Source organism: Apteryx rowi, unplaced genomic scaffold (assembly GCF_003343035.1).
Source record: "Apteryx rowi isolate R43461 unplaced genomic scaffold, aptRow1 scaffold_5, whole genome shotgun sequence".
NCBI classification, from domain to species: Eukaryota; Metazoa; Chordata; class Aves; order Apterygiformes; family Apterygidae; genus Apteryx; species Apteryx rowi.
This window is the reverse complement of record NW_020450760.1, coordinates 6,164,036-6,178,263: the sequence shown is the minus strand read 5'-3', so window position 1 is coordinate 6,178,263 and position 14,228 is coordinate 6,164,036. Positions and strand designations below refer to the sequence as shown.

The window sequence follows — 14,228 nt, the reverse complement described above, 5'->3', positions numbered from 1 at the left end:
GGCCGCCATGCGGGCCGGCCCCGGGGCTCCCTCCTCGCCGCCCTCCCCCCCCCGGCCTTGGTGAAAAACGACCCGCCGTTTCTCACCCCGAAGCTAGCGGTTAATGGGTTACAAGCCGTCTGCAGCGCCTTATCAGCCACTTTGAAGACTATTCAACGGCCCGTTAAGTAACTAACCCCGGAGGTACGGCCACGCCGCCGGCCCAAGGCGGCGCGGCTCCCTGCAGCGGCGCAGCGGCGAAMCAGCGCCCGGACAGACAAACGCGCCGCCGTCTACCTGTGCAACACCTCCGCAACACATTTTATTTACACGGGTCAATGTACAGTATATACAGATATTTTTTTCCCCTCCGACAAGGCAGAGCTTGTGCAAGATAGTAGCATCCTCTGGAGCATATCCTACAGTCCACGGGAAATGTCCCCTCTGCGAGGTTATCAGCTGTCGGAGTCCAAGTCACTTTTCCCTTCTTCTTGTCTCTTCTCCGGAGACGTTTTAGATGCTTTATTCCATTTTTGTGCGTTTTCTGACTCCTCCGAAGACGATCGCTTTTGCCTCCTCCATTTTGCCCGGCGGTTTTTGAACCAAACCTGTTGTGTAAGAAATTAAATCGTTAGACAAAACACGACCACGCAGGCTTCTCTCCCTCCCCCGCCAGGGTCCCCCCCCCCCGGGGCAGCGGGGCGCGGGGCGGCGTGCCGAGGCCGGGCTCGGAGGGGCAGAGGCGGACGAAAAGCACACGCTCGCCTTATTCCGCGTCGGAAATGTTGAACACGCTCAAGAGACGCGGCCGCCGCTCGGCATTTGCGAACAGCCGTGGAATCGGCTCGTCCACCCGCCTCCAGAAAGGCGCTTGGCAGATTTAAGGAAACTTTTCCCCCGCAAACCTGTTGCTCTCGCTTCCATCCGCTCGCCGCGGCCAGCAGAGCAGAGCAGYGCTTGGAGCCACATCTAGGTACCTCCAGTCCGTTCGCGTTTAAATGCAAAAGGGAGAGGGTGGAAGGAGGTAAAGGGAAGCAAAATACCTCCACTTTCTCCTCTCTTAAATGCACCCTTCTGGCCAGCTGTTCCCTGGTGCCTACGTCTGGGTATTTCGTTTCCTGGAAGAGGTTTTCCAGAGCTTCCAGCTGCTCGTCAGTGAAGATAGTYCGATGCCGTCTTTTTCGCCTGCAGTGCAGCTGGTTCAGTAACTGCAGCTCCGTCCGGGACAAAGTGCCCACGTTCATATAGGGCAACATCTGATGGGGAACAGGGGACATCAGGACCGACCCGGTGCCTTCGTAACCTACAGACGGACAGACAAGAGGACGACAGGCTTTGCATAAGGCTGCGGGAACCGCTCTCCAAAAATCCCCCCCCTCCGCGGGCTGCGCGCTCCCCGCCACCCCCGTCTCCCCCCGCAGCTCCCGGACAAAGAAGGCCCGGGCGCCCCGGCCGCCGCGGCCCGCACGGGCGCCCGGACACGGCGGCGAGCCGGGGAGCCGCGGCCGCCGGAGGAGCCGCCGGGGCCGCCCGCGGAGCCCCCGCCCGCCCGCGGGGCCGCCTTACCTGCGGCGGGGACGCAGGAGCACTGCTGGGCGCCGAGGGGCGGCACGGCCCCGCAGCACGAGGGGCCCACGGGGGACGCCTGCACATGCAGCTGCCCGTAGTAGTAGTTGTTGTAGCCGATCCTAGATCCACTGACCGCCGGCAGGCTGGAGGCGGGTGCCACCGCCCGGGAGTAAAATCCGCTGTAGTCGGAGGCGCTGCCGTAGAGCGAGTCCCCGTGGAGGCTGGGGAAGACGACGGGCGCGGCGCTCGGGGGCAGCAGGAGCGAGTCCTTGCAGCGAGGTCTGGCCGCCAGGATATTGTCGATGCTGAACATGCTCACAGGCATGCCCCAAACCGTGCCGGGGCAGGGCAGCGGGGACCGGCCGGGGGGAGGGGACGGGGGGTAGGTGGTGGTTGTGGTGGCGGGGGGGAGGAATGGCTGGAGAGCCGCGAAATCGAAACTTTTCGGAGAATTTTTAAAAAGGGATCGGAGCGAAAGGAGCGGAGCTGTTTCCGAGGGCAGCTTGCGGGCAGAGTGTGAGTGTGTGAGTGCGTGTGTGCGTGTGCATGTGTGTGTGTGTGTGTGTGCGCGCAGGATCCACCCCTGGAACTTTCCCCCTCAACTCTCGCCTGTTTACTGATCTCAACCCAGAGGGCTGCATGGAGTATAATCCATCTGAACCTCTTCCCTTTTTTATACCCAGGCGACGTCATCCTGGATTTAGTTCCTGGTAATATGCAGATGACAAACAAAACCAGATTTGATTTTCCCCCCCCCCTTTTGATGGGGGTTACACAAAGGAGTGAAAGGAGCTTGGGTCTGTGTATTGAGAATTAATGAAATTAACCTAATCCTTTCCATTAGTGGGCTTTTTTTGGAAGGCCCCAGATTTAGGCTTGATCTCTGCTGCACCGGCTAATTGCCCAGGTTAATCTTGTTAATGCCATTGTGCAGAAGTGGTTAGCAGCTCCTAGCCTTSTCTGTTATGCACCTACTTTGCTCGTGTTAGTTCACATTAGTGGGTGCGATTTCCTCTGTCTGGGGCTCAGATTCATTATTAATGCTTCGAAGTGGTTAGGAAGCACTTAAAAAAAAATAAATTCCAATGCAATCGTGCAACTCCCCCCCCCCCGCCCCAAGTGTTTTTGTGGCATGGTTTGAGTCTTGCGTCCTCTGGCTCGGAGAACTGAAGGAGCATTGAGGAATACGTGTTTTTCTGATTAAAGCTTTAAACAGTGAAGYAACAATGTCTTCTGCAGAGAAAATGAACTTTTTTTCCCCTCTTTTCCTAGATCACCTGGCGGAACTAGGACGCGTGAATGTTGTAAACATTTTTTTACACATTCTGATCCAGGCAGGTATCACTTTTTGTTTTTAAACAAGCCAGGAGGTGGAAACGCTAATGACCAGCGCCATCTCAAATCCCCGGGTCTGGTAGGTGTTCTGACTTGCTTTTGATGCCCTTTTCTTTTCTTTTTTCTTTTCTTTTCTTTTCTTTTCTTTTCTTTTCTTTTCATCATTTCTTTTCTAGCTTAGAAAACAAAGACTATAGAGTTGCGATGATACAGAGAACTTTGTATTTTGCATGTTCCTTGCATTTAAAATGGAGTAGTTTCAAGTTCCTAAAACTCTTTCTATTAAGACGTGTGGCTCTCTTGGTAGCTGGCTCTTGTGATTTGCAGAATACTTCGTCTGTCACGACTGTCACTGGGAATCCACAGGAGGTGAACTGAATAAGATTAGACTATTTACCCCATCAACCCTCCATCAAAGAAGGTAGGAAATTGTACGCATGAAATAAAAACAAGCCATTAAGGTCCGTTCACGAGGAACACATTATTTTTTCCTCAACAAACAATATCCTCGTTAACGCTTACTCTCAGTTTGTCTGTGTCCTTCTCTCCCTCGATATTCCTGGATTTATAACTGCATCTGAAAGTGATCTAAACCTAAAACCTATTTCTAGTGAAAGACTCGTATGAACATTAAGGAAACAAAAAAATGGCTTGGTTCTCACTTTTTAAGTACATCGCAATGCGACTAATCATTCGCATCGTTTCCTTTGCTTCAGTTTATTTGCCGATCAACGTCTTTTCCCCTCTGGCATTTAGATTTGAGCTTCGTGCAGATTTTGTTAATTTGATGTGAAGTGAAACTATTTGACAGAGGTTTTTTTTGTTGGGTTTGGTTTTGAGGTTTTTTTCTTGTTTGTTTGTTTTCTTTTTCTTTTTGGTAAGCAATTCCCTGGGTCTAGCTCAGTCACCCTGCGCTCAGAACAGCGCGCTGCTTAATTCGGCGATCGGGATGCTTGTTCACGTCCTCGGCGGCCCCGCTGAACTGCCCGGAGAGCAGCCCCGCGGCGGCAGCCCGCGGCTCCGGGCGGCGCGGAGGGGGCAGCGGGCCGGGCACCGCCCCGGGGCCGCACGGGCAAATCCCCTCCGCGGCCGGGTCCCGCCGCCGCGGCAGGGCCGCGCCGCGCTCCCGCGGAGCTCCGCGGGGCTCCGCGACTTGCCCAGCCGCGGAACCCCGCTGAAGTCCCGCTGGTGCGGAGGCCCGCGCGGTGGGGTACCCGCGGCCGGGGCTGACTTCGCCTCGGTACGTGGCACCGCTCGCACCGGTATTTTATCTCTGCTCCTGTCCGGCTTCTTGCAGGTGAAAGCCGCGGGGCAAAATTAGGCATCACAGGGGCTCCGCTCCGTCACCCGGGCGCAATATCAGCAGTGGCAAGATACATCCCGCTTTTGCTGAGACATCACTCGCCTTCCTAGTGCGTTTTTCGATCTGGAAGACTGTGCGAAAGCATGTTCAACCACACTGCAATGCTTCCCATTTATTCTTAATTACTGAATAGAGTTCATTTTCAAATAACTTCTCACCCCCGTTGGAGGTGTTTTTTTTTTAATCTTAGAAGTCTTGCAGTGCAAGCCCCTGTTTTGATATACACTTCGCAAAACCTGCGCTAGGAGTTTCTCATTTCGCATCTGCTCCTCGCTAACTTTGCAAACGTAATATTGCGTTAAACAAACAATCAGCTGTCACACAATGTCGGGATGAAATTGTAATAACAAATGAAACGCAAGCAAATTGTGCTGCATAGTGTTGCTAAGCAATTGTTTGTTACTGGAGGACAGTCACAGCATGGGTTGAAAGAGAGATCTAAAGAGGAGTACAGCATCGGGCAGAACAAGCTGTTAGGTATGAAATAAAGTAAACATTACACTGATTTTCAATATTATTACCCAAACACGATTCCATACAAAGCAATCACCGTACACAAGCCTATGAAAATTCGCTTGTTGAGGAATCGGCCTTTTTTTTTTTTTTTTTTAAGATATTAATAATTCCGGGGATTCAAAACGCTTCGGGTTTCTCGCTCTCGCCCTGCGCGGGCGCGCCGGCGGTGCCGGCGGGAGCAGCGCCCCGGCCGCAGCAGTGCCGGCAGCGCCGCGCACCCTCCGCGGGGGACCGCGCCGCCCGGGGCGGGCACTCGCGGGGCTGCAGCGCAGCCCCCGGCGCAGCTCGGCGCCCGCGGCCGGCACCCACCGCCCGGCGGGCGCGGGGCGAGGTTGAGCGAAACCAGAGCTCGCGGCTTATCGCGGCCGGCGAAACCCTCCCGAAAACAAAGCGCTGCGCAGCGCAGCGCCCGCCGGCAAACGCTGCCAGCACCCTTCGCCATCGGCGTTCCCCAAGTTTGTCTCAAATTGCTTGCATCATTACTTCAAAAAAAAAAAAAAACCCATACAATGCGAAATTACGGTAATTTGTTCCCAGAATAAAYTTATCTTGGACTGATTAGGAAAGTCAGTCAGTTGAAAACGAGGCAAAAACGCGTTTTGTCTAAAGCTTCCCTCTAACAATATCAACTTCTAAAGTTTTCATTCATATAAACTTTATTAATGAAGATYTTTTATTTAAATGTCAAGGGAATTTGAAATTTAGAGTAAATTATGAAGCATGCATGTCTTGCCAAGTCATGGGTCAAATGCATTTGTGAAAAACTGCTAAAAGAGCATATGGTTTTGAATTTTTCTACAATGACTAGTGTTTAAATAAATTGCTTGTACTGCTTAACTTCATGTATAATTTTGACAGAAATTGGCCTATAGCCTTTTGATATGTAAACATTTCAGGCTTTTATGCGGTATAAAAAGACACTTGCTTTTTGGGATCAGCTAAAGCAGTCACCCTGTAATTCAGAAAACTGGCACCTAACATTACATTCTTGCTACATTTCAACTTTCAAGTGGCAGCATAAAGGGGAAAAAGAGAAGGGACATTTCAAAAGCAATGTCCATTTGGAATTAAAAACTGCAAATGAGGTGAGAATGTGCCACTTACTATCTGATTGAAATGGATAAACCATAGCATTAATGTGAATTCTCTGTCTTGTTTTCTAAAAAACAACAGACGAATCAGTGAAAACCGACTTCAACGTAGCACAGACCTGACTTGAATATCAAATGATTGCCTTAGAACAAAATCTGTCTAAAGTACAAATAGGTGTCATAAAAAACCTCTAATATCCTTTCTCAACATATTTCTATGAATTGTTTCCCTTTTATGGACTATCTTGTTGCAAATGAAACTGAACTTTTTTGTACAGAATATTGCATAAAATATATATAAATATTCCATAATCATTTGAATTGCCATTTAGCTGTATGCTCACTTGCATTTCACCAACTCCTAAGTCTTTTTGCAGTTTTTCTTCCAGCAAACCTCCCATTGACTTCAATTAGCATTTTTTTTTCTTTTGAAGAGCAGAGTAGAACTTGCAGTTAGAGCTTCAGGATACAGGGCATAAAAATAGTGTGTGACTCAGTTTTATGTCTTCTTAAACTAAAATGATTTTGTACATGTATAAATCCACCAAGCTACTGAATAAATTCATTTATTACTAATATATCTGTCTCACATAAATAAACCACCTAATGTTGATTGGATGGATAAGCCTAACCCAGTGCTAGACAGAACAGGACCTGGAGAGTTGCCTGGTGCCAGACAGCTCAATATGTTTATTTCCTGTGTGCTTTAGCTGGGGCTAAGCTGAAGTTGGAAAAAGGTTTAAATGAACTATATAATTTCAATCTGTTACTGTAGTAAAATCCATATTTATTGTATATGTCAGTTTGTCATACACAGAGTTCTCAAGAACTCTCAAGATATACTACCCCTTTTGTTAGTGTATGGAAGTAATTTTTTTTTTCAGAATTGTAACAAGTCAACATAGACACATTTTGTTGTAGACAATTCAGATGCTATAGCAATTTAATAGCTAATATGGATTTAGTCTAATGTGATGTAATCTAATGAAGGAAGTAGAATCACTTAAAGGTGTCCATGAACATGAAAAAAGCAAAAAAGAGCTTTTTTTTTTTTCAGGTTTCATATATATTCCAACACACAGCATACTTAGCAAACAGAAAGGTATAACATTAGTGATGTAGCAGGAAAGATGTTTTTCCTCTAAAGAGAGGAAACATGCCACATCTAAACCCTGTAGAACAATGCAAAGGAGKTTTTTTTTAAATAATGTATCTGTTCAAGAGGACAGTGGGAGGACACTTAGGGTCCTTGACTGCACTCACAAGAGTCAACAGGAGGATGCCCTGTTACTTGGTAATTTTTGCTTTTCATCAGATGCCATTTGAGTCAGATACTTTACTAAAAGAAATTGTGGTCAAAACTTTTTGAGCTCAGTGAAGTGGGATGATCTGGACATCTACATTAAGGAAAGGATTTGTACCAAGGGACATGCTGTAGAGTTGATACAGCTAAAAGAAGTCTGTCATAAAGGCATGACCGACCCATGTTTAAAAATGGCTATCTGCTGTAGTACAGCCGACAGTCAAAAATTCTGCAGATTGAACCAAACCATAACAGTGTGCTCACCAGCTTTTAAGAYAAGGTGCCTTCACTCTAATCTTTTAGTACTTTTCTCTGTGAAGGTGAGTAATTCTAATTCCCCGTGTAACAGATATAGTCACATATGCACATAGAACTGCATGGGTAGATATAAACATAGAATCTAATCCCTGTATATACTATGTCTARGCAGTACTCATTTTAAGCATGATTACATGATTAGATCTCTTTCTATGCTAGGGTTTATACTAGTATAAATACAGCAATTAAAAAAACAAAACCAAAAACAAAATAAACCAAAAGTCTGCTTTCCTAATCAACAAACGTAAACCAAACTAAGACCTCTTGTTGATTTGCCTTTTTCAGTGACTGAACTAAGTTTTTGGATCATCATGTGGCACACTGGACTTTAAACCACAAGAGATCCCAAGCACACACAGCTCCAAATCAAGTCAACAGAAATTGTGTGAGGTCAGCACTTATTCTACACAAGTATTATTACACTGGCTAAAACACTTCTTTGCAGTATAAACTGTACAAACGTAATGCCACCAGCATCTCTCCTCTCTCCAAAAAGGCAGTAGAAAATTACACCCAAAGTAGCCATTTATTTGTAATGCAAAGAGCCTCAAAAAGCTTTTCTAGGGAGTTAGAGCAACAAAATTAGATTTAAAAATAAATAAGGGAACCATAAAAAAGACGCTTACTGCATTGTTCTCTTTAACATACACATGATGTACTTCTGAAACTTCTATGATGTTTTAGGAGCTCTAGAGTTTGTGAATATCACTTCAGAGTATAACCCAAGAGTTTTTACTCTAGTGAAAGTAGATCCCACACCTGTAGAAATCTATTTATTAATTGCCAGGGACTTTGAATCAGAATTGAAATGGGGAGATGGATCTTCCACCTAAAAGCTGTATTATCACTCCCAAACACTATGTAACTGAAACTTAATAGGCTACCATGACTACATTCCTTTTTTTTTTTTTTTTTTTAAGAAGTGTACCAGATACGTAGAAATCTATTTATTAATTGCCAGGGACTTTGAATCAGAATTGAAATGGGGAGATGGATCTTCCACCTAAAAGCTGTATTATCACTCCCAAACACTATGTAACTGAAACTTAATAGGCTACCATGACTACATTCCTTTTTTTTTTTTTTTTTGTGAAGTGTACCAGATACGTAGATTTTCAATTTTTAAAAAATACAGGAAATTATATTAAAAATGGATGCTTGCAAAGGTCAAAAGTAAAAGCTAGATAATTATAGTAGGGAAATATATAATGAAAGGCAATAAATTTAACAAAAGCAAGACAAATATGCCAAAAGGAATTACAAAATTACTACCTTGGTTAGATGATATTTTGAGTGAATGGAATAAATAACATCACAATAATCAATTTCAGTGACCAATGATTACATTAGACAGATAAAACAGAATCATCCACTGAAACAACTGAGGTGGTAGAATTGTTTTACTTACCACTAATGTTCTCATCCTTAATCCAGGTCTCTAGTTTAAATAGCACCATTGTCAGTCAACTATATCCCCATTTGAGTTCTGATTTATGCATTATGGGGAAAAAAACAACAGTCTGTTTATAGTAGAAATCATTTGGGGAATTGAATGCAAGACTCAAACCACTAGAGGACAGAAGTAAAAAGTTACATTTACATCATCTTATGAAGCTTGGATTTTTTTTTTCACTATTTCACTATTTCTAAAGCCATTTTTAAATTTGTAATGTTAGTATATTTCAGAGTTTTGAACTTTCTGAAAGTCAATAGAAAAGTTGTACATTAAATATGATTATCTTGAAGTCTAGATTAATTTATGGCTGTTCCTTCCCTACCCAACTGCACCCAATCCAAGACTAAATTTTCTTAAGTTTCTACAATATATATTCACATATATTTGAGAATTTTCAGCTTTTTTATATATACTTTGAATCTCATTTAATAAGATAAGGAATTTTTATGATTTGGGACTATGTGTAACATTCTGGGGCTACAACTATGTCAACCACTCCCATGAGTCAGGAAGGTTACACCAGGATTTATGTATTTGTAACTGTCTTCAGGCAGAGACCCTTTGTCCTTTGATTTCATCTTTCTTTGTAATTCTTATTCACTGCCTCCTTGTGGTCCAGTCTTCTACCTTTAGGTGGATCCTTTGGAAGCAAACACTCTTCTTTTACAATAAATTCTCGGTTTCTGATGTATTTGTTCCAAAGTTGTAGTAAGATATGCAAGAACATGGTTTGGCCCTGAGGCCTGTTTCAGGAGGTCAGTGCGGTGTACAGCAAGATATAACTCTGGACCAGCTGAGAGTGTGATGCAGCTGCCAAAAGTCAGAGACAGTTCTTTTTTCAGAAGTGTTATCAATGACATTTCTTTGCTTATGTGCTGACATGATGCAATAAATGTTTTTGAGAGTGAGGATGAATTGTTATAGGACTTGTGCCATTGGTAAAATATTTTCAGAGAGAGGAAAGAATGAATCTCTTTCACTATTCGGCCTTCTGCAGTGGATACATTAGCACACATCAGCAACTGGTCTGAGGACGAAATATATTCAAAGCTTTGACAAAGCTTTGACAACATTTCTTAGGCCATTTCTTCATTGTGTTTTAACTTCAGGATAATATATATGCATGAACTACCACACTGTAAGAATCCAATGGATGCAAGGCATTTTGGGACAGATCTAACCAAAACATGTTAGTTTACAAAGAATGTGAATTTATAGTGCATTCTTGGTCTACACTAAATCTGCGCATGGAAAAGTTTTATCATACAAAGAGTACTCTGCGTCTAAAGTAAAACTGTTGGGCTTTTATCTTGGAATACTTCATATTTAGTAGCAACCTAAAGATAAGGAAAGGCTTACTTTTTAGGAGCAAAGATCTTTCTTAGACTCCAGTGCAAAACAGACCTTCTTTCCTTTTCCAGCCTCCAAATTTTACCCCAGCAGTAGCTGTCATGGTTACTGTCTGCACTTCTGTTTGGCTGCTCCAGACCTTTGAACTTTATGTAGGTTACAAAATTTGCTGTTTTGAACAGGGCACAAAGACTGATTTGAAACAGCAGTTGGTGGCAGCAATGTCTATCTGTTTTCATTGGTATTTTGTACATGTATCTGAAATGTTATCTGCCTGCGTATCATAAAGCATTGTAAAACCTATGGTGGACGTGATGTAGAGTTCCAATGTATATACATTTTGTAACACACATTAGACAAAGTTGTAAAATGTCTGGGGAAATGTTCACTCTTTGTAACCAAAAAAGTTTTCCCATATACATATACTCAGTTTGTTCAAAGCAGGTAGCACAGTATTTCAGTTTACTTTGATTGTGAAATATTTTCTTCAGAAAGACTTCTAAGGGCATTGGTCACCAGATGACTAATGCCATAGCCTAGCAATTAGAGTTTAAATCCCACTAATTTTAGGTTTTCCTAACCTCAGCCTGCCCTAATTCAGCAAAGGGAGACTGGCCTGCATTGAAACATTACCAGGATCCAGGGAAGCCATAGGATAACTTTAAGTATTTTGCCCAAATATTCCCTAGCCTATGCTCTGGTCTCAAGAACTGGAGTCTTAATTCAAAGAGRATTTCAATGTGAACATCAAGCTCTTGAAAGAGCCATATTAAAAGAAGTTTGACATTCTTGTGAATGTCAAACAGAATGTCAACAGAATACCTTGCCTTCAAAAAATGGCTGTGATTAACATAAAGTTTAGCTTACTATGCCATTTGCTTGCYCTATTATCTAAGAGAGAGTGACTTATAGACAGTCTTCAAGTTGTGTCTTTAAAGTTTATGTACTATAAAATGCACTTTGCTGTGTTGTATATTGTGAAACTTCAAAGAAGTCTCAGAGAAGAAAGTTGAAGCATTCAGTCTTCTCAGGTAATCCAGGAGTTAGTGTACACACAGCAATCCTACTAATAAATTGATTTAGAAATCAGACTTGGTTTAACTGGTGCCATTTCTCTTTGAAAATCCGGAAGAGAAAATATAGCTATTAAAGCTTAACACCATTAATTCTGAACTTGCAGTTGGTTTTTCTGCCTATTTACCGAATATGGAACAATTCTACACTAACTATTTGTGAAATGCTGGATATAACACTCCATTTTTTTTCAATGACCAAAGCAACAGCAAACTACAGAACCATGCTCTGAGAGCAACTGGAGTATTAAAGATGCTATCCATAAAGAGAAAGGTACGTAGGAAATAGAGTCGCACAATTTTTGTATTTCCTTATTCTGTGGCTTACTCACATCACAGTAACCCAGCAACCTATAGAGCTCCACATTTACCCTCTCTCTCTGCTCTCACTCAGCTGCTACCATGTACTTGAAATTGAGCGCTGATTTCAAACATCCTCAAATCTGACTGGTGAACACTTTTTTTTTGATGTTTCATTGACAATGTTCATTTAGTGGGATTTAAACATAGTCTTGCTCTTACAGCTTAAAGGAAAATAAAAGTGCAAGGAGATTCTATTGTTTTGTCACTTGGATAAGTATTGCATAGTGATGCATACATTGAAAAGAAAAAAATATGTACTACCAGAAATAACTCTGAGTTTTCCTATTAAAAGCACCCTTTGCTATAAAGCATGGTATAAACAGGGTAAAATAAGGGGTAGTAAAAGCTGTTCAGGTCAGGGAAGAAAAACATATTTAACATTCATGGCATTCAACACAGGGCTTTAATATATAAACACATAAAATGCACATACAGAAGAGATCATTACATTTCAGGCAAGAAGCAAGTGGGAGTGCATTCAAATTTACAGCACTAACAATCAGCTTGAAAGACAACCACCACAGATTTCCTCCTTGGATGATTCTGACTTTGTGTAATCAGGCTGTGCTTATAATGCACCCTGTGAATTAAGTAGTTCAGAATCCCAATGAGAGAAACTTTTAGATGTAGTCAGTACTCCTCAAGGACTATAGCTAGCAATGTGCCTGCAGCTCAGATCATTTTCGTATCATTGGTCTACAAAGTCTGTATGCTTTGTAAGATTAAAATATGATTCGGTGCTCCCAGAGGCCAACAGGAAGGCCTGTGCCACTGTCTAGCAAAGGGGAGAGCTGGACTCATCTCCTTTCACTTTGTTATCACCTTGTTTTCTAGGACTGCTCTGGACCACGTTAGACAACACCTGTATGGCAGGTAAGCTGCATGTGAGAGAAGCTCAAGCCCCTAAACAAGCTATGCTGACACCAAATTGACAGTAAGAGAATTTCAGCAAATCTTCAGCACCTTTGGTTTTAACAGGAGTTGGATTAGGTTTTAATTCAGATTACATTGCAAATACCTTCCTGTGGGATAACTGGCTAATTGCAGGGATAGATGAAAACCACAGGACCGCTTGGGGAATTAAAACTCTCAGGAAAGCACTACTTACTCTTAGGGAAATTATCTTGCTGTTGACACTGGGTGTAAACCGCAGGTCTTCCCATTCCTTCCACAACAGGATAGTAAATAGGTTGGCAAACATAAAAAGAGCCAAATACTTTAATACCATTACAGAAAGTCCTGATAGAGATCCCACTGTTCAGGGTCCAAAGTATCACTATTGTTACTGAATTCTTGTTCTGTACTGACCTTTTACACTACAGTCAAACTTGTGGAAGTAGAACACGTTTTTAAGTAATTTGTTTTACCTCAAGCAAGTTGCAGATTATCAACATAAAGTCAGTGTGTTTTAATTACAGTGTTATTTTGAGATAACCTTTGCACTAGCTTAGCTCTATGAACCACTGACTGCTGTTTTAACTATATTTATTTTAGTTGAGTTCAAGTAGATTAAGAATGATTCAAATTAAATCAGAACAAGCCATTCTAGAACTGAAAGAAAGMATATTTGGCCCATATAAGGATTTGCATCAATTTAGTTAATCCAACATAGAGAAAAAACTAAGAATATTTTAGGTGTTCAAGAGGATCAAGAAAAAGTGTTTTTTATCCATTACAGAGAAAAGCTTTGGGAGATTACTTTCTGCTAATGTATCAGAGGATTATTTCTAAATGGTGAAAATATCAGAGCTGCTTTTTATGAGAAGTGGGCCAAAATTGAAAAAACAGATTTGAACTCTTGAATTTGTGGGTTGGAATGTAATTCTCACACCTATTTATCCAGCCTTGCCAGACTTATTACCACTACTTGAGCACTAGGAGTGAACCTACTTTTACAGCTTTTTTTCCTGATCAGATGCAAAATTGCAATACATGTATTTTATGGTTTGGAGCTAGGTAGAGCCAAAACCTTGCAGAGCATCATTCCATTCAAGACCAAGTATTCTCATCATGATCACCTAATATCTGAGGTCTTCCATTTGGAGCTTGATTTTTTTGATGACATTTGTGGGATTTTAACATGATATTACTGAACCACAGCTTCATGCAGATCCAACACCAGCATCTTCAAACTCTATCTCTGCCTGTTCCTCCCTGTAGCTGTAAGAAGTCTGGAAAACCAGTTGATCTAGTGCCAGATGACCAGACAAACAAGCTGTGTTAGCAGAATCTGGTTTCTGAAGCAATTTTTTTAGCAAGCTATTCATCCCACAAAGTCTAGGATTTAAGTTTTATGCCCATCAAATATTTTTTTCCAAACCATATCCTCACAAACATAAAGAATCTTAACAGTCTTAAAAACATGGAAATTATAGAATCTAGGGCTTTAAACTGAGCCTTACTTGGAGCACATTTGAGGAAACAGAATACACATTCACCACAAATAAGAGCCAGTTGTTAACCAGTACAAACAACTGTAACCCAATCTATTTTTCTTTTCAAGAACACTGGT

At 42.5% G+C, this 14,228-nt stretch overlaps 1 protein-coding gene across 1 annotated transcript; it reads right to left on the bottom strand.

Moving 5' to 3' along the window:
* Positions 1-275: 275 nt before the first annotated feature.
* Positions 276-1,873, bottom strand: GSC (goosecoid homeobox). The gene is made up of 3 exons (XM_026079683.1): positions 1,546-1,873; positions 1,023-1,282; positions 276-587 (listed from the first exon to the last, which is right to left on the bottom strand). Exons 1-3 carry the CDS (start codon positions 1,871-1,873, stop codon positions 435-437), a joined length of 741 nt encoding a protein of 246 aa, XP_025935468.1. The 3' UTR covers positions 276-434.
* Between the last annotated feature and the right edge of the window lie 12,355 nt (positions 1,874-14,228).